General features: G+C 41.8%; 1 protein-coding gene across 7 annotated transcripts in view; it reads left to right on the top strand.

Moving 5' to 3' along the window:
* ttll5 (tubulin tyrosine ligase-like family, member 5) overlaps positions 1 to 23,148 on the top strand; it is a 69,028-nt gene that overhangs the window by 30,765 nt on the left and 15,115 nt on the right. For 6 of the 7 annotated variants that reach the window (XM_030718390.1, XM_030718392.1, XM_030718395.1 and 3 more), the window contains 4 exons: positions 38 to 225; positions 2,065 to 2,192; positions 10,463 to 10,664; positions 15,064 to 15,266. In XM_030718390.1, the coding sequence (XP_030574250.1) occupies positions 38 to 225; positions 2,065 to 2,192; positions 10,463 to 10,664; positions 15,064 to 15,266 (721 nt within the window). The remainder of the gene's footprint in view (positions 1 to 37; positions 226 to 2,064; positions 2,193 to 10,462; positions 10,665 to 15,063; positions 15,267 to 23,148) is intronic. The other variant, XM_030718391.1, reaches the window with a different exon arrangement.

The following is a 23,148-nucleotide window of genomic DNA, read 5'->3' as shown; positions in this document are numbered from 1 at the left end:
GATGTTCTCACCTTTTCCTTTTGTTTTTCTTTTTCAGTGACCAGGAGGAGCACTTCCAGTAAGCTCAAGTCAAACTCAGTGGGAGCTTTCAGGGAGTTGAACACCCTGACTGCCCAGGCCCAGTCCAACCAGCAGGCCTTCATTTCAGCCCTGCAGAAACTGGCAGACAAGCAGGTTGCTCGCCACTATGCCAGCTCCAGTCACATCAACCTGCTGACACAACATGTAAGTTTATTATGCTCTTAGCTTCCGCAGCCCCGTGACTCAACAGCTACTTTGAGTAAGAAACTATGTTGAGTTATTAAGCAACTGTAAACCGATCTGTGTAATGGTTCATGTAAGGAAGAAGAATCTGGCCCCTCTGCAGTAGTCGCTCACTGTGAGGTCTTTGATATTTCTCTTTGTTGATGTGTAAACCTGGCTCATACCCCACACTGATCGGCGGCAGCTAACTGCTTATTCATTCAGCAGACCTGTTGGAGCCCGAGGTTCTGCATCTTCCGTCTTCAGCCTTCAGATCGCCTGCAGTCTGTGGGCTGGGACTGGTATGGGGGTGGGGTGGGTCTAGAAGTGGAGTTTGAAGCTGGCCGGCCCAAACAGTGGTGAGCCGCGTCAGCCCTCAGCTCTGTGTGAGGTCTCATTATCAGATGCACCATGGGGGAGTGATTTCTGTTGATAGTTAACAAGCAGCCACTTTTTTGTGGTAATTGATGCTTATAAATAGTGGAATGTGGCAAATTGGCACTGAGCAGGGGAGTGGCAACTTGTTTGTCTCTATCACCACCTTGTCACATATTTCCCAAAGGTTTGGCCTTCGGCTTGGGGAGGCCATCAACCTTTCGTTCTTCCTCCTGTTCCTTCACCTCCTCTTCTACCTCTGGATTTTTTTCAGAGATTTTTTTTGTGATGGCACCAGACCACACAGGCGGCAGTTTTTATGGCTTCCTTATGACTGTATATTATTCTGTCTATCTGAAAGGTGTTTGCTGTATTTCCTGTCAGTAGTTAATCCTGAGCATGGCAGCGGCTTATTTTTCAGAGTAAAGTAGTCCAGTGTTTTGCACTTAAAGGCTTAGAGTGCTGTTTTTTTTTTTTTTCCAGGGCTCAGATTTGAAGTCATTAAATCACTTGCTGGACTAAATGGAGAACTTTGTAAACATGAACAACACCCTGTTGCACAGTTGACTTCGTAATTACTCACTCTCATGCTAGGGCACATACACAAAACAGAAAATGAAATTGAGTAAAGCCAGACATGGTCACCATCACTCTTGGGCTGTGATGCATTGATAGGTATATGTGCACACACAGCATGCGCCTTGTGTGAAAAGATTTATTTTGATAGATCTATACTCCCATTTTGGTCTCTTGACATGTTATACTACATTTTGTCCAAAAGTTGTTTTAATTTCTGCAGATTATATTAAACACTTTATAAAAAAAATATGACCAGTCTAACTTAATAAACCCTAATAACCTAGAGCCGTAGCAGCGTAACAACACGCCAACAAATTTTTTATGTTGTGCAAGGCTCAGCAGTTTTACAGTTTTTTCCCACTGGACCTTTAGCGCTCAGAAGGAAATAAAGTAAATAAAGCACCACAGCATTATGATGAATTCTCCCGCTAGATTTCGCTGAGCATCATTCCCAGGCTAGCAAAGAGCTGTACAGGGGTGCTCTTGCCACACAAGTGCTGATGTGGTTGTAAACATCGTTGGCCTGGCAAGTCACGATAACTGATTCTGTTGAGGATGCAGGAGGGGAGGGGGACCGCATGGATTTAGTGCTGAGCGGAGACTGGCTGCGCCATGTGCTGTGTGTACATTTCACGCAGCCCCCGCATACGAAAGATGGGGGTGATTGACGTAAGAAGAAACACAGTGTTACACTAAATTTATTACATCGTATTCATCACTTCTTTATATTTAGACAGAGGGATCACTGTTAGTGAGATGTTTGGTTGTACTTATACAGAAAGTGCAATTACAAGTGCATTATGCTTGTAAAATGCAATCAAGATGAATCCTCTCTTCATGTCTTTAAGTCTTTCTCTCTGCCCACAGTTGACTAACCTGAACCTGGCCAACAAGATGCTGAGCAGAGAGAGTTTGACACTGAACCCTAAAGCTGCTACAATCCATGGACCAGTGAGAGCTGTTCATCCTGGAACAGCTCTGCCGAGCAGCACTGGGTGAGTCCAAGGGAATGTAATGTATACAAGATCACACGAAGGTCTGAAAAGGTCTCAGCTTTGAATAATAATTTGGGTCCAACTTCATTTTTCAACCAAGGACTCCTAAAATCCAGATAAAAATATTGTGTCTACTTTACACAATGCTTCCTACTGTAGAGTATGTATGTGCACAGGATTTGCACACATGCAATGTCACAAAATCATCTGGTAGGTGCTGTACATGCCTCAAACTAATTTAAGATGATTAGTAGATTAAAAGTTGTGTGGCTTCAACTTTGGGCATAAATAATTTTGTACAATGTCAAACATCCTAGTAAAGTAACATTAACCAAAACCCAGCGACTGGAAATAATTACCGTTTCTTCGCTTATTGATTTTGTCTACTTACTAATACCACCTCTGATGTTAATATTATAGTATATGTACTATAGATTTTTTTCTTTTAGACTAAATCCCAGTGATTTTGGTCTTAATACTACAGGAAACATACCTGAGTGCAAAGAGGCATAAAATTCATGTTAAAATTTGTTCAAGCTATTCTGTTGAAACAAACAAGCAAAAAGAAAACTTCAAGCTACTTGTTTTTAAAATGTTTCTTTTCTCATGACTGGGTCATGAAAAAAACCTGCATACATTTCTGCCTGCTGGGCTTCAGAGAGTTAAACATAGTTCATGGAGCCTTTTGACTTTTCAGTCAACACATGAAAAGAATAAAATTTAAATCCCATAAGTGCTCTTTACATTTTTAAAAAAATATATTTTAATAGAACTCTGTTCTTTGAAAGAAAATTTGGTTTAGCAAAAACTGAAAATTAAATTATTTGGATATAGATGTACATTATTTATTATATTGGGAAGTGCATTGTATCATTTTTACATCTTAATTTACTTTTACTCTTTAGAATTTATTCACAGATATTTCTCTGATCACTTACTTTTGGATTTAGCACATATGGTATCTCTGCTGCGTTGCAAAAGCCTCAGTACTGCTTTTGGTCAAGTTTCACCATTGTGCTTATGTATACTATTTCTTTGCTCTCCCCTGAGGCAGCAGACACAGATTAGTGCATTACAGTCTCAATGGGGTTCACTGCCAAGGTAAACAGCGTGTCCTTCCTCTGACAGACTTAAGTTTGTGATGAGCGCAGATGTTGGAGTCAGGATACACAGAATCTTAGAATGCCTAAAGCATTAAAATGAGTGTTTAACTGTTGTGAATATTCTGTGCTGTTCTCAAGATTAATGTTTCTGAAAGCTCCAGAAAAGCTGTTCAGTTATCAAGTGTGATTCACGTTGGCTAAACTACTGTCTGGGGGATTGTCTGCATAATCACTTTTGTATTATAATTATGTACTATATCTTAGTATATTATATACAGTAAGTATAAAAGCCTGTTTGGTTACACTCAATACAATCTAAAGATCTTTTTAAAGGTCTCTGACAATTCTTTTTAGCTTGAAGAAGGATTGTACATTTCCAACACCCCTTTGGGCAGGCTAGTTTTTACTGCAGGTTGGGAATTGGGTCTTTTGCTCGCCTTTTAACTGTGCTTCGTGGACGTAAGCAGTTGTAGAATTGGCTGCTGAGTGCCAGCGTTATGTGAAGCACGCTGGCAGCTGAAAACGTTCTGTTGGAGCGGTGCTGGAGGCAGTGGTACAATGTCAACACCCACAAAGTCTGTCTACTCAGGCTCTCGCCTCGGTACCCACTGAAATTCCTCCTTCCTCACCCCTGTCTCACTGCTTTGAAAATAGGAGGAAGGAGAGAGAGAAGGAAAATGATAACATCACCATGGCTCATGGCACCAGACCAGGATTATAAACCTATAGGCAAATTCATTGAGGTGGGAAGCATTAATTGTGTCTTCTTTTCTTTTTTTTTTCTTTTTTTTGCTGATGTGTGAGTGGCAGTGTCTCAGACAGCTTGGCCCTGGTTTTGGACTCTGTTTTTCCAGTCCTGCCCTTCCTTATGTATCGAGCTGTCAGGGAATTCCAGGAATGTCTGGCCTTTTCCCTTTTTAAAATGTTTTTATTCCCACAAACTAAAAAGAGACTATTAATAGCTTCTATAATTTTACAGATAGATTCATAACAGAAATCACACTTTGAGCGATGCAGTTCTCTGAAGGGTCAGAGTTACTGTGCGATTTGAGACGTTACATTTGCTTTTATATATTATGTTTAAACACTTCATTCATCAGAAAATAAACTGGCACATGATTCTCTCGCAAAAGAGATTCAGGTTTGCCTTTCTGTTATTCACATTCAGGATTATACTTTCATAATTTAAAAGAAATAATATAAAGAAATAATATAAATTAGCATTTCTTTCCAATACTAAAAGCTCTGGTGTGCCCCTGAACATCCAGCCCTTGGTTTGGAATTATCTCAGTGAAATGTCTTTAATAAGACATGAGGGTAAAATGTCTTGATTTCATCCCGACTCTGTTTCTTAAAACACAGAATTTCCTGAGCCTCCTCCCCCTACGCTCAGGCTGGTGGCTTGTGCCAAACATACTGAAACTGTTAAGCACACTGGCTCTTAAAGCAACCACAGGGGTGAAGTATGATGGGTTTCAAAGTGTAGCACCGCTCTTTGAAGTGCTGCTGCCACGATCTGCCAGGTATGCTGCATCAGCACTTTTAGACTTCCTGGCTAAATTCAATGTGCTGACAGTCAGGGGGCTTTGAACCCATACATCATCTCGTCATACCTAAGGTTAACTTGGTGATCTCTTCCGGTATTTATGGTCATTTCCACTCAGTGTACCTTTAAATTCATGTAAGTTGTTTTAAAGATGTGAGTCTTTAAGTGCATTTTGTTGCTTTACTTTAGGTTACTTCTGCCCAGCTTACTTTCATTATTAAACTTGGTTTTAAAGGACTTTCTTTTACTTTAGTTTTGCTCACACTGCGTGTGGTTTGAGTTTGTACTGGACATCCATGTCGTCATGCATTATATTAATTCAGCAGCTGGTCATGGTTGGTTCTCACCATTTGTGTTTGTCATGTGAATAGTTATTACTGTGTTTTTATCATAGCCGCAAAGGTTCCCTCTCCATTTTCTTCCCCTTGATGTTCATACCAGCTTTGTGTTTTGAGAAATGCCACAACCCTGCTAATACAAGGTATTTTTAGCCCTGTTCAATACTTTGTTAGATTGGTGTTTTAGTTGGTCGAATTTTCTAAAGACAGAACGATTCCAAAGGGTTTTAAGGCAGCCCATTTTCTGAACCAACAGTTTGAGTAATCAGAAAAACTCTGGTGAAAATTTAAAAATTCTTTGATGGGGGACAGATTACCACAAAATTGGTCTGATGTCTCTCCTTCTTTGAATTTAAAAGAAGAGATGTTTTTATTCACATTGATTGGAACCAGATGTGGCAATGGGAAGGCAAACCCTTAAGGTAAGAGCAAGTGAAATTCCAGAGAACAGATTTAGTCATTCAGCAGAAACACACACCTTTATAGCAGTTTTTAGACCCACAGTGTGCAGTATGGTTATATGTACTGTATATAATCTATCTTATGAAACTGACAAATATGTGGCAGTGAATTAGGATCGGGTTGCACCAGCTATTTGTAAATCCATTGCAGGTTTGTGTATAAAGCCCTTTGTATGCATCTCAGGATCACTAGCAAGTTTTTAATTTACTGTCCAAGTTTTACCTTTAAAAGCTTTGTATAATTAGGAATAGTGCCAACAATGTAAACAAGAAGTCAATGCAGCGCACGGAGTTTAACCTAATTTCTAAATAGCAGTATATAAATAAACAGTTATGCAGGTGCCAAGCTATATGTGAAAACTGCTAGTAAAGTTGCTTTGACTAGCTCCCTAGTCACGAGGGGTTGCTATAGCGGGTAGCGCAGCATGTTTGATTTGGCAGAGTTTTACGCCAGCTGCTCTTCCTGGTGAAACCCCAGAGGGGATTTGGGTGTCCGGCTGGAGTTGAACCAGTGACATTTCACTTGTCAAGCAAATCTGTAAACCACTATGCTGCGGAGTCACTAAAAGCATTAACTGCTAGTAATTTCTAGATATACGTGTTAGGTTGTTTTATTTTAGACATGCTTGTTGTGTGTGCAGGAAATATTAAGTTATAATTAATATCCAGTCATGCTCTTTAACTAAAATGCAATGTATAATCATGCCATTTTATTATTTTATTTCTTTATTATTTTGCGCATTGAAGCCTCGGTTTCCTGTTTTTAGCTGACAGGAGTGGCACCTGGGGGTGGCCTTCTGCTGCTGTAGCCCATCTGCTGTGAGTGGTTATTTGAGTTAATGCTGCTTTCCTATCAGCTTGAAGCAGTCTGGCAATTCTCCTCTGACCTCTAGCATTAGCAAGGCATTTTCACCCAGAGAACTGCTGCTCGTGGGTTTATTTTCTCTTTTCCAGACCATACTCTGCAAACCCTAGCAATAGCCGTGTGGGAATATCCCAGTAGATCAGCAGTGTCTCTGATCTGATACTCAGACCACCATGACAACCATGCCACGTTCACAGTCACTCAAATCACCCATCTTTCTCAGTTTAAACTTCATAGGTTGTCTCGTCCACGTCTGCATGCCTAAATGCGTTGGGCTGCTGCCATGTAATTAGCTGATAAGATATTTGTGTTAATCAGCAGTTGAACAGGTGTGCCTAACAAAGTGGCCGGTGAGTCTATAGGTTACTTTTAATTTTCAGTTTTGCATCCATCCATCCATTCATTTTCTTAGCTACTCTTCCAGCTTAGGGTCGCAGGGGTACTGGAGCCAGTCCTAGCTGTCACAGGGTGAGAGGTGAGGTACCTGAACCAGTCGTCAGTCCACTTCAGTTTTAACGGGTCATATTTGCAAGCTAGTTTTGTCAGTTTGTTTGATTTGCTATTCAGCAGTCAAAGTGGCTCTTGGTAAGTGCAAATATTTGGTAAGAGTTAATAACTATTTGGGAAATAGTTTGTGTGTTGTAGCCTAATTTCATGAAATATGAGAAAATCTCTTTTTAGTAAACCATTGTTTTATAACTGGTTGATTATAATCCCTGTGTTTTTTTTAAACACCCATTTAACTTATTCGGAGCTGTTGTATAGCTTTACCCATTTGGTTTTCAAGTGAAGTTTGGTGAGTGTAAAACACAAAAGTGTTTAAAAAGTAAACTATAGTATCAACCTGCTAGAAGAGAGCACTTGTAGTTTTAGTACCCCATATTACTCACCACTCCCCTAACTAGAGCCTCATCATCTCTGGCTCTGCTGAACTCAACAAATTATATTTTAAGAACAGACCTACTTGGTGTCATGTTTTTGCAATAAAACATGATAAACAAACACTGATTAATGGTTGGAAATACCCCTACGCTCTTGAGGCTGCTAATGTTTACACTGACCAGGCAGGGCTTTGAGATAATCTGGCATGATGTCATCTCAGACGGTACATTTTCCCACATTCACACTGAGTTAGATTGATGCCGCACATGTGCTCGACTCGCACTGCTGTGTTGTTCTACACTAAGTTATATCAGCATATTAAAGGATGGCGAGCACAGCGGGGAGTAAGCTGACACCCACGAGCAGAGGTCCGGCAGTGAGGGAAGTCCCAGATAGCTGAAGCTCCACACATGTGCTGTGATGAGAAACTCAGATGTAAAACTATTCCTCTCACTCATTTCCTTTTTTTTTTTTTTTTTTTTTTTCAGGTTTTATTGGTTGCTATGTTGGACAAAACGTCTTCCTCCTGCTTTTAAAATTCATGGTCATCTGTAGTAGTTTTTAGCGTGGCGTTGTGTTGACAAGCTCTCTCTCTCTCTCAAAAAAACCCCAAAAAACGAACCTACCCAGTGGGGTTTTTATAGTGACATTGTACTCAAGGAAAGTCTGTGCTTCTGACCTGAGACAGTCCATTTTAGACCATATGGTAATAAAATGGTAGCGCTGAAGGTCCCTGCGGTCCAGTGTGCAAACTGCAGCCAACTTAAAGGAAATCACTGCTGTAAACAAAGAACAAGTTCTTGTTTTGTCTCCTGGTGATGTAGAATCTCTGACCTTGCAGAGTTCACAGACAAGCTTTTGTTTCCAGGAGCCAAAAAAAAAAAAAAAATGTATTGGCCTTTGGTCACAGCAGTTGTTTTTGCAATATATGTGCTATTATGTGAACTGAGAAATGCATGGGCGGATAGCATGTTCACATGAGTTTAAGCTCCCTTGTGTCTTGGCCACACAGGGCAAGGATATTTTTTTTCACTTGAGCGATACAAGAGCATTATCCCACAGTGTGCATTGTTGTTCAAGATTAATTGAATTCTAATTTTAGCACTTATCATAGTTTAGTTCTAAAAATATTGTAGCTATTGTGATTTTAAGTATGTAGTGTTTTCTTTAACTCTAGACCAGAGGACAAATGTTATTGTGTGTTATTGCATGTGGGAGGAATTTCCAAGAGCTTTTTTGTCATTAAGACCTCCAGAGATCCCATTTCTTCAGCTGTACATGTGGCTCTCTCCCCCCCCCCTTTTATATTTTTCCTTGCAGCTCCCAATAGTGCTCTTTATGGCATTATTTTTGGCTGAGGTGGTATATATACAACAGCACACCAGACTCGACATAGACTCGATTTAAGCATGTCTGAAGGCTGAGGCTGGTCACCTCATTGCTTTAACAGTGGTCAGAATGGTAGAAGAAAAACTGAAACAGGCTTAGGCCTAATGACAGATAATCCAGTTACAAACTTGTGGAGCTCGTCAAAAGGTTTGCTTTCCAGGTTGTGGTTTTGTGATGTGAATGGAACGTGAAGCAGGGAGAAAAAGTTTTTAGTTCAGCCTGTGTTTGCCACAGGCTTGCCCTCTGCTTTCACTCTGATTTGCACACTTTGATTTGAGGCTTCTGTGGGCGCAGCAGCCACTGGTTAGGATGCTGTGAGATGTCTTGTTGTTTTACTTTTTACTGGTGGTCTTGTGTCTCAACATGGCGTTTATAGCTACTGTCACAACTGCCTGGAACGAATGGTAAAATAACTAACGAGGGAATAAAAATGGTAGCAGTGAGTAAACGCATTAAGCCACTTGTGGACTCATCCTTTGTGTTGTTGTGTAACAAAGCGTGGTAACATCCCTGTTTTAAACAACTTAACAACTTATAAAGCTTTCCTTATTTTCTGTCATATATATATATATATATATATATATATATATATATATATATATATATATATATATATATATATATATATATATATATATAAATGGTGAATGCTCATATTGAGGCCTCAATCACACAGGCCTAGAGACTGGCTGGCAACCATCTAGCAACCACTGGTCACTGGAGAAATGATGGAAGAATGTGTATTCTGCAAGTGGTTGCTGGAGGTTGCAGGCCGTCCCTAGCATGAAATTTGTTGCAAATAGGTATACGGTGCTGCACTGAAAACCTCCTTGTGATTGCTTTGGTTGCTAGCTGGTTGCCATGGTCTACAGTAGTTTGTGTGAAAGATGTTGACTTGTCTGCAAATACTCGCAAACTACTTGCCAAGCTGTAATGAAAATGAAAAATTGCGACACAAAATAGAAACCCAGACCATTTGCCCTCAAAACAAAAGTTGGTTTCAGCAGGAAGGCACTACTTTTACTTTGAAGGTGAATGTTCTCTGTTTCTGATTTCCACTGCATTTTTTAGAGTAAATGGTGAAGTTGGCATCTTCCATGCATACTACAGGCGACTTTGGCAATCTGCTAGCGACCAAAGTTTTTGGTGCAACCCCCTCTTTGCAACTGATTTCACCTGGCAACACACCTGACAGCAACTACTCACGAATTGGTCAGGGAACACATTTTTCCAAAGCAGTCCGGGTTTTTCCTACTGGGTCAATGACCGATCTCTAGGCCTGTGTGACATGGTCAAAGTTTCAAACTATGATTTCCGTATATGTATAGGTAACCCCTGTGAGCCAAAATATCAGGCTTTAGGCTACTCTGCATCCTTAGTTTCAAACAGTTTTTCCTTTCTATGATGTGCATGGTGTCAAGAGACTGGATATCAGACAGAAAGCTCTAGCTTTGAGCACAGCAGCCCCACCAGTCTGCTCTTCAGACCTTCTGTTTACAAGGGTCAGCCAACCAGAAGAAAGTTGCCTTATAAAGGGAGCAGAGCCAAAACAGTTTGTATTCTTGCTGGGAAATGTCTGTAAATGTCAGGAAGAAAAGAAAATGTCAGAAGAGTGATTGAGTTTGTGTTTTTGTTCATTTGAAGTATCTTTCTTCATCAGTCGCTTTTCTGTCATTTCTCTCTAAGCCACAGGCCACTAAAGGAAGAAGAGAGTCTTTGGGATTGGCAAATGCAGAATGCCTGTAGCCTGATGACAGGGGTCACACCCAAGCAGCACTACCAGCCCACCCAAGGGAGCTACCAGCTTCAGTTTGCTATTCAGCAGTTGCAACAACAGAGACTTAAGGGTCATCATCAATTTCTGGACCAGACCCACTGCAGACATAAGGCAAGAGATATTGTTTTCTTAGTAAAAAATGCTTTTAGCATTTAGCATCTTCAATGGGGGATTCCCCGGTATTCCTTTCCACAAAGCACACGGATATACAATAAGAGGTCAAAATTCCATCCTCAAGTCTGCTGCAGTTGGACAGTTTCAGACAAATGGCTTTAGCTGGTCCTTTTGGGGGGAAATATTCCTGCTTACTACTCCCCAGAGTGTTTCGAGGCTCACTGATATCATCAATTTTTACTGCTTTTATTTTCATTGGTAGTATTTGAATTTCCATGTTTTTCTTCTTTTTAAAAAAAATAAAAATAGCTCAGGTGTTTCATTTTTAATCCACTGGGATTCTTAAATAGTTATCAGATAAAAGTTGTTCTTCAGCTTCTTTTATTTTTGGTTTGATTATTATTATTATTATTTTAGTATGAGCACCATTGAGAACTTAACCTCAGGAACTTTTAATGCAGGAAAACCTTTAATAATTATGATTTGCACTTTCTAAAAATAGTAGAAAATGCACCCACATCAAGAGAAGAGCTTCTGTGTTCGCTTTTACAAACCTATTCTGGGAATCTCCTTCCAGACTGTTTAAGAAAACAGTGTTTGGTGGGGACATCTTCCTTAACAGCAGCTCAATTTTGAAGAGTGAAACGCAAATGCTCACTCCAGTATCATATCATTTAGGTGAGTGACCCTCTATTCATATAAGAAGGTGAGCAGTCAAGGAATGCTGCTCATGAGGGCACTAGAGAGGCCCCCCAACACAGATTATTTTATGACTTTCAAGTCATATCAATGCAGTGTATATCAGATTTTTAGCTCCATTAATGTTCCCATTTTAAGACAAAAAAAGTTTGGGGATATGATTTTCTTAGCAGTAGTAATGTAGCGACAAAAAACCTTTTAGTCATGGCTAAACAGCCGTGACAGATGTGATTTAGCTGTTTTTACAGGGAGATTAGAAAGGTAGAAAGGTCTCAGCATAGTGTATTTTTTTTAATGTTTAGACCAAAAAGAGTGCCCCTTGCTTTTAGCGCAGTTACTTTGAAAGGAGATCTCACCAAGAAGGAGGATCTATGTTTCCATTTTCCAGAGGATTTTGTGGACTCAATCTATGGATTGAGAGAAATGGAGACAGGACAGTGCCATGGGACAGCTTAAAGGGTGGAATGACTGGATGCGCCCAATTTTTCCGATCCCTTCTGAGTACTGCAGTTGGCCTCACATCATTGTTTCTCATCTTGGTTGGAACTTAATTAATGCAATTGAGGTGATATTTCTTTTGGCTTGGTCAGTAGTCTTACATAAGAGACTTGATGATTCTGATCCCTTGCTTCTCTCTGTTCCATTCTTCTTTTTTTTCATGCATTAAACACAGTTAACTAAATTTGTCTTATCTGTGACCATGTTCCATCATAATCCAGGCATATAGGGGCATGAATATCTCTTAAAATTCGCAATGCCTTGTCCCATTAAGGACTTTGCTTGTGCAGTGCAGTAGAAACACTACAAGAATAAGACAGAGCTGTGTTGTTGTTCACCCTCATAAACTGAGGTAATAGGAAGGCTGACTCCAGATATGGTTGTCTCACAATCAAGTCAGGCAACCCTCCCTAAAATCCTGGCCATCCCACCTCATTTGTTCCCTTCTCCCCGACTGTCATGGCAATGTGTGCCACTGAATTCAGTGCTCAGCTATTATTGCAGGGCATGGATCTTAATCTGTCAAGGAATTAGTCCATGGCTTGATTTCATTCTTTAGTGGCATTAGATTGGGGTACATTTGATCTTTTTGATACAAATGTACTTCATATCATTAAGCTCACATTTTTGGATTTCCTGGCCTTGAGGGAAAATTATTGATGCTTTTTTGATAAATTAAATACACAAAAGGATGTTCTCAGTCGAATGTGAGTGCTCATTTTCCAGTGTGAGAGAAAGAGACAGGGGTCTGTTCCGGCACTCCAGTCCACGTTCCAGTTACTGGGTGCAGACTGCACGGCTCCTCCACAGGATTGGCCCGGAGCCACCTGGCAGCCAAAGAAAGGTGCCCTTCCTGGCCCCGTTCAAACTGAATTGCGGCCATAGGCCTTGCAACCAGGAAACTTAGCTTCTCATTTATCAACACAGAAATTACATCAGATATTCCCTGTCACCCTGCCGGCCCTTTGAACGGCCGCACTGTGAAGCTAGAAAACCATTAGTTTGTTAGATAGCCGTATAAAGCTGCAGAGAAAATAGCATGGACGTGAGATGTGGAAGGAATGTATGTGAGCATTCCCCGGCATTGCAAGGACAAAATGAAATGTGGCTCTAAAATATTATGTCAGAAAGACAACAGTATTTTCCCTCTTCACAAGCCTTTGAAGAGATCTTGTATAAACAAATAAATAATGTGAAGAATTTGCTTTTCACTGGAGCCAGCTCCACAAAAATGTTGAGCTTGTTTTGATACTGGATGGCATTTCATTAATATCTGCATTAATTCATGTCAGGCACTTTGATATTTCACCTTAATGACCAGAGGCCACATTTTTTTCCATGACTCACCAATTCCAAATTTGATCCAACTTCCTTAAGCCTTTTTTTCCGAAGGGAGTTTGATTTTTATTTTGTTCTGAACAGTTCCCTACAGATATGTGAAGAACAATACTCGTGCCAGACTGTAGTACGTTTAAACAACAGCCAGGAGAGTTTTCTTTTTTTTAAATTGGTCATTTGAATTTTGTGTCCATGCAAATGCCCTAGCAGTGATCTACTGCTCCATGCCTATCATTTAAAATGTTCATTTAAAAAGATTTTTACATAATCTCAGTGATGCTTGGTTAAGGTAGCACCATAACACTAGAATTTACACATGCTGTATTATACAGCACTGTGTATTATACAAACCACCCCTCATCCAGTGAGCCAGACTTTCTCTTATTTTAATTTTTTTTTTGACATTGACTGCTGTTTTAATCTTTTCCAGTCCAGTCCTCCCAATTTCTCCCCTTTTCTTTAGTTGAATCTATGAAAATTGTCAAAGATGACACAGTTTGACAGGCAGAAACTAGTATTTTGCACCAACGAGGTGATTCCCAAAGGAAGACAAAAGAAGTGACAGGTGTAAAAAAAGAAAAAAAACTGTCTACAGCAGGTGAACAGTCAGCAAAGACCAGACAGATGCATCTCGCCATTCAGTTGATCCATTTACTGTTTGCTGAAACCTCATCAGAAATGGCCTCAGTGGAAGGGTGGCTGTGAAGAAGCCATTCTTCTGGGAGGGAAACATGGAGAAAAGGCTGAAATATGCCAAATTACACAAGAGCTGGACTGAAAATCATTGCCAACAGGTCTTATGGAATGAGGAATTCAAATTTGAAATTTTTTATTCAAATTGTTGTGGATTTGTGCGCAGGAAGTCGGAAGAGAGCTACAACAGTGAGTGTCTACATCCATTTGCAAAACACGGTGGAGGCTCTGTCATAGTTTGGGGCTGCATTGCAGCCAGTGGTGTTGGGATCTTGTCAACACAGATTACGAACACAGAAAAGTACTGTCAGATTTTGGGCGACCATACCATCTGATTGGCAGAGTCTACAGTTTAAATTAAGAAAGTTCAGGCTGTGTTGAAGAATAAAGGTCATCATACCAAAAACTGACTTCAAGCTTGTTAGGAAACCAAATCTGTTTTTGCCTTATATACACATGTTGCAATAAATCACTGCACCTGTTTCCCATTTTGAAATGAGGGGTGGTTCAAGACTTTTGAACAGTACTGTAGGTAAAACAATGGAAAACACTGTATATATTTTTCTGTGGTTCTGCTCAGTTAATATCTTCACCAAATATGTTTCAAATTACGTATCAAAAGCAGTTGATGAGAAAAGCCACATCATCAGTATAGAGAGTTTTTTAATTAATTCTTAAAAAGAGTAATATTTCAGTAAAGATTTTCTTGGTGTCCCAAAAGGTTGTGTTTTACAACAGCTGGCTCGTTCATACAGGCTTGTATTTTAGCATCAATAATCACTCCAGAACCACTATCATTGGTCCAATGTCCTTTTAAAGCCAGTGAAGCCACAACCATGTGCTCCATGTTGTTTTTGACATTGAAATTAGTCTCTTTCAGCTAGTTATTGAAAATCCTTTGAGTTCTTTAAAGAACACTTTAAAGCCTTCCAACTAAAGGTGGAGTCATTATCAAAATAAATATCACTAAATTTACCAGTGTGTAGTCATCCTTTGCAGGGGCTCTTACTGTCCTGATTACCTTATTCTGTGCTCTCCCCAGTGTTTAAATTAGAAAGTCTCCAACCTCTTTGCTTTGTTGGTTAAAATGTCAAAAGTAGTTTGATTATTGCAGTAGGTTGATATTACCCATAAGTAACTGGCTTTTGTTTTCTTTTTTGTTTCATAGGCTCAATTTCCAGACCAGACACCACACAGCCAGGCTCCCACAAAATCATCCAGCTGCCCTCCTTCCAGCTTTCACACTCTGCCAAATCAAAGCCACGGCCTAAGTCATATCCAGACCTGTGTTAGCCCAGTTCTTGCTCCAAAACCACCCAGCAGTGCCCGAGAGGGACAGGTCAGGAAAACGACTGCAAAGCGTCTCATCAGGTAAGATCAGCCTCGGCTCTGGGTCGGTGTATTTATTCACAATGCTCTTTAACCATTGTATGGCTAAGTTTAATCAAGTCCCCATCACTTTCAAACATGCACTGCAGCCCTGAACTTCTACTGACATTACCCGGCAGAGGTATATGTGCGAATGTGAATGTATGACACAGCTGCATTGGTGATTAAATGACCGAGCGAGTGGGTGTCAGGTGTCTTGCCTACCGCTCGCTCTGCTCAGGAACCTCCCTAACCTAAACCAAACGCAGTATTTTCCATCGGTGAGAAAGAGTCTGAAGCGGACTATCTCCATCTGTTTGCTGCATGTGAGAAACGGCAACGTCAGACAATGTCCCAGCCTTATTCTCCCCACATTGCCCAGAGTTCATGTGTGAAAACTGCTCATTTAATTTATCGCAGACATAGTGCAGCATGGTGGCATTCTCCCCCCCCCACCCACTTGTGGAATGAGACAGGGTTCATGGGATCGGTGAGTTCAACAGGACATGGCTAATGCTAATGAGAGTTAGAATATGCGTGTAGTGGAGTGCTCCCAGTCCTTTGGCCGCAGGGTGTATCTACCCGTTCAGTAAACAACCTCATCACAGGCCTGATTTCTGCCTGAACCGTAAACAAAACGTGGTTCAGTGAAAGGGCCTGGGCTCCGAGCGCCGTTTAAATCCTGTTTGGTTTGGAGATAAGCTGAAGACTACATAAGGAAAAATAAAAGGAAAGCAGTGAAACTGGGCTGAACTGCCAGCTATTTTCCTCACTTATTTTATGACTTTATTACTGCAACATCTGGCAAAATTACCCAACAACAGCAAACCTTTGTGATCACGGCTGAATGTTTGTTTAAAGTAGGTTTGTTGCAGTGGTGAACTGCTCTTCACACTTATTTAATGTTTAAGAGGAAAGGATACCACTGGACTGGAACATGGGCTGTTTTTATAGTAGTTGAGTTAAGCCCTTACAGTGTGTGAATTACCCCCAAATCCAACAGTACGTTTCTCTGTTTGACTTCATTCATTCATTGCAAGCTTGCAGGCCTGCTGATGCCACGCTGAGCAAAACCCTCGCTCTGCTGACGTGTTACATCCAGTCATCTGACTTGACTGGACAAACTGTACCTGGCAAGAAAATAGTTAAGAGGGCAGGGGTGTGGTGTAGGGGTTGTATAGAATGGGTTAGGGCAGCCGTGTAGGTGCCGTGTTTGCTCCTATGTGTGTGTCTTCCTGGCAGCGGCTGTGTTTACCCTCTGCATGTGGAATTCCTGAGCCCCCTCACACTCTCCTCTGTCCTGCATTTTTGTGGTCGACCAGTGTGACAGTGGAGAGTGTGGGAAAAACGGAAGCTTCAGGACCAAAAATGCGCTGATGGAAACAATGAAGAGAAAGAATAAAGAAAGGGGAAAGAAAGAATGACAGAAAAAAGTAAACTATGTCTAGGAGAAAGGAGATGATTGTTTGCAGAAAACGGTGGGATAATAAGTTGCTTCCCTTTATTTCCAGTGCACATTTTAGGGGCAACTTAATACCCCTGTTACTGAGGCACATCTGAAATGCATCCCAGTATAGGCCTAAGCCCCTCCAACTTATAATAGAATCACTGTGCTTGGTGTGTTCAAACAGTTCAAGGTTATCCAGTCCTTCAAACACCTTCCTCCAACCAACTGTAAAACTGTTGTTTGATGCAAATATACCAGCACTGGCTGTGACTAATTTTCCTCTGAGTAATACACCGCTGATGATCATCGACAGCTATTAGTTGAATCTATTTATCTGAATGACGTTTGCATTTTTGAAATTTTCTGTTGATGCAGCCAAAAAGTTTCCCTTATTTGAAGAGTGGCTTTCAGTTTATTTTTTATTTTTTGTCTTTAAGTTTGGAATTGCATCCACTGAGTGGGCGAAGTGACTACTCTAAAGTCACTTTTAAGTAAAGCTGAATGGACATTGGCAAACTCTCATGAATGACAGTGCCTTTGATTTCCAGCTCAGCTAGCACACTTGAAGCAAATGTGCAGCTTATTGGTATCATACTCAACAGGGCAGGGCTCTGTCTGCTCTATCAACATACCACAGCTGCCAACTCGAGGGGCTGCAAGAACTCAAAGTGGTATGACTTCAGTGAAGGCTTTGAAAGGAGCAATTTGTAACACAAATAAATGAGCCTGTTTGGTATTTTGTTTGCAAGGTTTGGTTAGTCGCAGCTGTAACTACGGAAACCCAGGCTGTCGTGTGGCATTACTAATAGGGTGACAATTACAGCAGCACCATTAATGTCAGCCTAGCTGCTGCTTTCACTCCCTATTAATCAGCCACAACAGTAGTTATTTTCACGGGATACTGTATACACACAGAAGCTGCCAAACGTGTGTTTATGGTTAAACTTTATCCCCTTTGGTCAGTTTGAGTAACATTAAGACACGCTAACTACCTGAGTGCACCAAAAAGTAAAGCTGCACATCTGCTGTGTTTACATAAGAACTTCAGCTCTGTGCGAATAGCGTGAAATTTTCAACATTGGGTTATGTGTCATCTGCACACACACTGCAAGTTCAGAGTCAGTTCTCACCAGCAGTGTTTCTTGCTGCTGTCTGACTCTTGAAGTGACAGAGCGAGACTGTTGACAAAGAAAGTGATGTGAAGAACCCAGAGGTCAAGTTTTTTTCCCCCCCTGAATATGAAAGGGGTTTCTTCCTGTCGAGTTATGCCTTGCTTAAAGTGGGCCAGTTCTATTTGCGGTTGTGTAATGGAATGAAAGAACAACTGTGCAGCCCCTTACAAGGAGGCAGTGTGTACCCTCATTACCTTATTAATGCTCTTTTGGCAAGCTGCTGTCCTGGGGCGAGAGGTTAATACCAGCTAAGCTTTATTTATTGTTCCCTCTAAAAAAATGCTTAAGAGATTTAATGTATAAGGTTGCAGACGTGTCTACTCCTGCTTTATGCTTCAGTAGCTCTTATAATGATTTTCTCTAATGATTTTCTCTTTGAAAACACTGTTTGCAGTCTGATTATGTGAAAAGGGCAATGTAATTCCTTGTTTATGATCTTCAGACTTATGTATGAAGCATTGTAAGAATTCAGGGCTGTGCCTCTATGCTCCTTTTCTGTCTGTAATCTTTGCCCACAGTCAACATAGTCCATAATCGCTACAGTGTTCTCGCCAGTGTGACAATCGCATCACCAAGGACAAGGAAAAGGAATGTCTCCCCTTAGTGTCACAACAGCTCCTGTGAGGCACTCAGTAAACACTTGGCCTCACCAGCCTCCACTGACTGCACACAAAGAGTAACTATTAGATGCTGACTTCGCTTTTCTCCTGACAGAAGGTGGCTTATCATACATTTTGTGCACAAAAAAGTTGTAAAAATTAGAAACAGGTCTTGTAGTAGGATCACATTAGCTCCAAGGCTCAGAACCCCCGACCGATAGGTACTCATTACCCGTCTAATAGTGTAGTTATTACTAGGCTATTTTCACCTTGTAATTAGAACCTGACTGATTTATTGGACCCCTATGAGAGAAAGACCAGGGGAACAGTTTACCCTACCCAGGATAGGCTTACCGGGGCCCCATCCTCGAGCCAGGCCTAGGGAGGGTGCCCAAGGGAGAGTGCCTGGTTGCCAGGTCTTGGTCCATGGGGCCCAGCCAGGTGCAGCTCGAAGAGTAGACATGGGCCAGTCCTCCTGTAAGCATACCACCCACAGGAGGTGCCATAGGGTTTGGGTGTAGTGTGAGTTGGGTGGTGGCCAAGGGCAGAGTCCCTGGTGGACCAATCCCCAGCTGTTGAGGCTGGCGATTGGGACATGAAATGTTACCTTTCTGGTGGGCAACCACCTTGAACTAGTGCGTGAGGTTGAGAGATACCTGCTAAATATAGTCAGGCTCACCTCAACCAGTCTCCTGGACAGGGGCTGGGCTCTGTTCCAGTCTGGAGCTGCCCTCAGTGAGAAGCAGTGGGCTGGGGTAGGTATCCTTATCTCCTCGGTTTACTGTCTGTACATTGGAGTTTTTACCAGTTGACGAGAGGGTTTTTTCGTTGTGCCTTTGGGCCTGGGAATGAGTTCTGACTATCGTTTGTGTAACCAATTTCCCGAGATACGAGAGCAGATTACATTTAATAGTGAGATAACTGATAGAACAACTGTGGGCCTAAGATCAGAAGAACCTGGTTCGTGGAGCCAAGGAATAAAGCAGTAATAATGAGCCGAACACAGAGATGAAATTGAGTAGCAACTCTTATATTGTTACATAATAAAAATAAAATTTGCCATGGCTTACAATCAATTAACTGAAAACCCCAAAACAAAAAAAAGAAAATTGTGCACAAGTCCCACTAGGGATGAAAAAGGAAATTGTCCGTCTGAGTCTCTTATGGGAAAGACAGCCCGTGTTGCAGGTGTACTGGGTATGCTGAGTCTATCTGAATGGTCTGTATGTGTATATGTGTGTACTTGACTCTTTCCTTCTCTGGATCTGGGTCTTTCTCCAAAGTCCTTTTAGCTCGCCATCGAATTGGATCGGAGTCTCGCTGGATCCTCAAGACTGGTTTTCTTGTCCACTCAAAAAAACCTGACCTACAGATAAGGTCATACATGTACATGTCCATTACTTCATATTCTTAGATGCATCATTAAAGATTCAAAATCAACATATCTATTGAATTTAACCTTGGTCATATGTCCTCAGTCAGTTAAATATCTGTTTTAGTTGTACAACATTCAGCAATTCAAAACTAATCAAACATGAGAACTAAATATTCAAGCACTCATATTACTTACTGTTCGTGTGAACAATGTTCTACTAAGTTACAATTTCAAATCAATCTTGTGAAAAGTTATCACAACCTGAATAAACAAACAATTTTAAACAAAACGAGTACACATACAAGTTGGTTTAGAGGTATCAAAGAAGTGTGCTTAATTTCTTCCCTTGCATTACAGGCCTATTAATACAATAGAGAAACTGCACCAAAAATTGCCCTCTAACCTGCTTTAATTTACAAAGGAGGAATAGAGTTCCCCTATAATTTGAGCTTACAAAACACATTTAGCAACAATACACAACTACAACTCTTCTTAGCATACATTACAATACATAAATCACAGTGACTGCAGCCTACTCGCAGCTACACATTCAGTTTGCACTTATTTCACCATAGCTCACTCATTAGCTTTAATTCCAGCAGCCGAAACAAGCTAGCTGTAGCTAAACGAAACGTGGTTCTCACCGTTGCTCTGGATTTCAAATGGAGTTTGTTAGCTTCGGCGCATCCACAGCTCCCAACGCGAACGGCAACACCAGCTGCTGTAACTCGTCTCCCTTTGCCGAATCACTCTCTCCTGAACTTGCAGCAAGTAAGCTAATTGCTTCTGGCTTTCTCTTCACTTTATCAACCGAGATGTTCTCCCTTCAGCATGTAGCTACCTTCTCCATTTGCTCCTCGACTTCACCCTACGCTTCTGAGCGTGATTCCTGATTGGCTGCCGAACAGCGTAGGATCGCATACACTGAACGATGCATTCAAGTGCAGTAGGGGATTTGAAATTTAAGCATACACTCCTATTAATTCCATTTTCCTTTCATTAGTCAGTTTTGTCACCTGGGCTACACCCTCCCCTCCTGAACCTATGCACGTCCCTGTGCATGGTAGATGGTTAAATAATGATCACTCGGGGGGACAGAGAAGGGGTATGACCAGGTTCTTTACCATCACCTTCGATATCTTCCCAAGCTTTGGAGAGTCCTTGAAAGAATGACTTCACTGCAGTGATTAAGGGATTACCTAACTCCGGATAGTCGAGCCGTTTTGGTGGTTGACGGTTCCTCTCAGATCTTCTGACAAAATCATTCATATCTGTTTCCTTCTTTTCCTTCTCTTCATCCATCAGGACTGTCCCATCCTCCTCAGATTCTGCACTTTTACTGCCATTCTCCTCAGTACTCGCTGTTATCTTTGCTGGAACTAGAGGTTGCTCACCTTGGATGCTCGGGTATTCAACCTCAGGTAATTCTTCTTGAGTGAAGGCTGTCTTTTCTGCTTGTTCGGTGGAGTTGGGTAAGCACTCAGTGTCACTCTGATAAGAGTTAGACTCAGTGAGTATCAGGGGACCATCTGAAGTACTGTTGGACATATCAGGTAAGTTTTGGTCAAGATCGGGTAGATTGTCAATATCAGGCGGGTTGTCAATATCAGGCGGGTTGTCAATATCAGGCGGGTTGTCAATATCAGAAATTCTCTTGGCATTCTGAGCGGTTTCTGGACTCTCGACAGGGTGAAGGCCTGGAGGTTCAGCACGCTGTGTATCTTGTACATTAGTCAACAATAGATCAGGTTCCACAGGACTTTCACAAACTGTGGGAACAGGAGACCCTGAATAAATTGAAATTAGTACATCATCTCCTTCATCTGAGGAGTTCTCCTCCTCTACAGCAGGATTAGCACGAGTTCCTGGCTTGCGGGATACTGGGTTTTGGACAGGCGCACTGCTTTCCTCCATGGGCAGATACCCACATGGGAGTAGTAGATCTCTATGTAGCGTCCTTAAGGGACCATCCCTGTTCTCAGGCTTGACCATGTAAACTGGGAGGGTACCTGCTCTTCTCACCACTACATGCACAGTGGTTTCCCATTTGTCTGACAGCTTATGTTTACCCCGAATGCGGACATTTCTGACCAGCACTCGATCTCCAGCTTCCAAATCTGAGGCTGTTACACGTCTGTCGTACCTTGCTTTGTTCTTATGAGCTATTTTTGCAGCCTGGTCCATAGCTACCTGGTAGCTTTCTTTGAGACGTGACTTGAGGTTTCTCACATACTCGGAGTGAGATGAATGCTGACTCTCGTTTACTGGCAAGTTGAATGCAAGGTCAACTGGCAGACGAGGTTGGCGGCCAAACATCAGTTCATATGGGGTGAAACCAGTTACCTCATTCCTGGTGCAATTATAGGCATGGACAAGAGGTCTTACATGGTCACGCCAACAACACTTATCTTGATTTTGAAGAGTGCCCAACATGTCAAGCAGGGTGCGATTACATCGCTCCACAGGGTTTCCTCTTGGGTGATATGGAGTTGTCCTAACCTTGTGGATACCGGCGACATGACAAAGTTCCTTGATTGTTCGGGACTCGAAATCTGGCCCCTGGTCACTATGTAGCTTTTCTGGGATACCATAGTGTACCATGAAATTTTCCCACAGACACTTCGCTACTGTGCGGGCCTTTTGGTTGGGTGTTGGGATGGCAACTGCAAATTTGGTGAAGTGATCTGTGATCACAAGTATATCCTTGGTTCCACTTTTGTCGGCTTCCAGGGACAAGAAATCCATGCAGAGGAGTTCAAGGGGTCTGGTTGTGCTAATATTCACCAAGGGTGCCGCTCTTTCAGGTTGTGCTTTCCTCCGCACGCACCTGCCACATGTCCTCACTTTCTTCTCTACATCCACAGCCATCCTTGGCCAATAGAACCTGGTCCTCACAAGATCCATGGTGCGGTCGACTCCCATATGACCCATGTGGTCATGCAGGCTGGTGAGGACTGTGTCTCGAAGCTCTGATGGAAGTACAAGCTGGTAAGTTATCTGAGACCCTACCCGGCGTCGTCTATACAGAACTTTGTTCATAAGCTCAAGACGGGGGAGTTCTCGGAGAAGGAGCGGGAGATCAGGAAGTTGATCCCGCAATGTGGGAGGTGGTGTGCTCCCATGCTCCATCTGGGAAATGACATGTTTTATGCATTCATCAGCCCTTTGCTTATCTGCCAGTTCGGTCTCAGACAGGTGGGGGATGGTTGGCAGGCCACCAAACCGTTCTTCCTGTCCATAGCTGTCGGGTACAGCACTAGGGGACATGGCAAGAGTCTCCACTAAAGCAACG

This window comes from Archocentrus centrarchus, chromosome 22 (genome assembly GCF_007364275.1).
Source record: "Archocentrus centrarchus isolate MPI-CPG fArcCen1 chromosome 22, fArcCen1, whole genome shotgun sequence".
NCBI classification, from domain to species: domain Eukaryota; kingdom Metazoa; phylum Chordata; class Actinopteri; order Cichliformes; family Cichlidae; genus Archocentrus; species Archocentrus centrarchus.
Note: the sequence above shows the minus strand (reverse complement) of the source record. Positions and strands in the feature narration are given on the sequence as shown.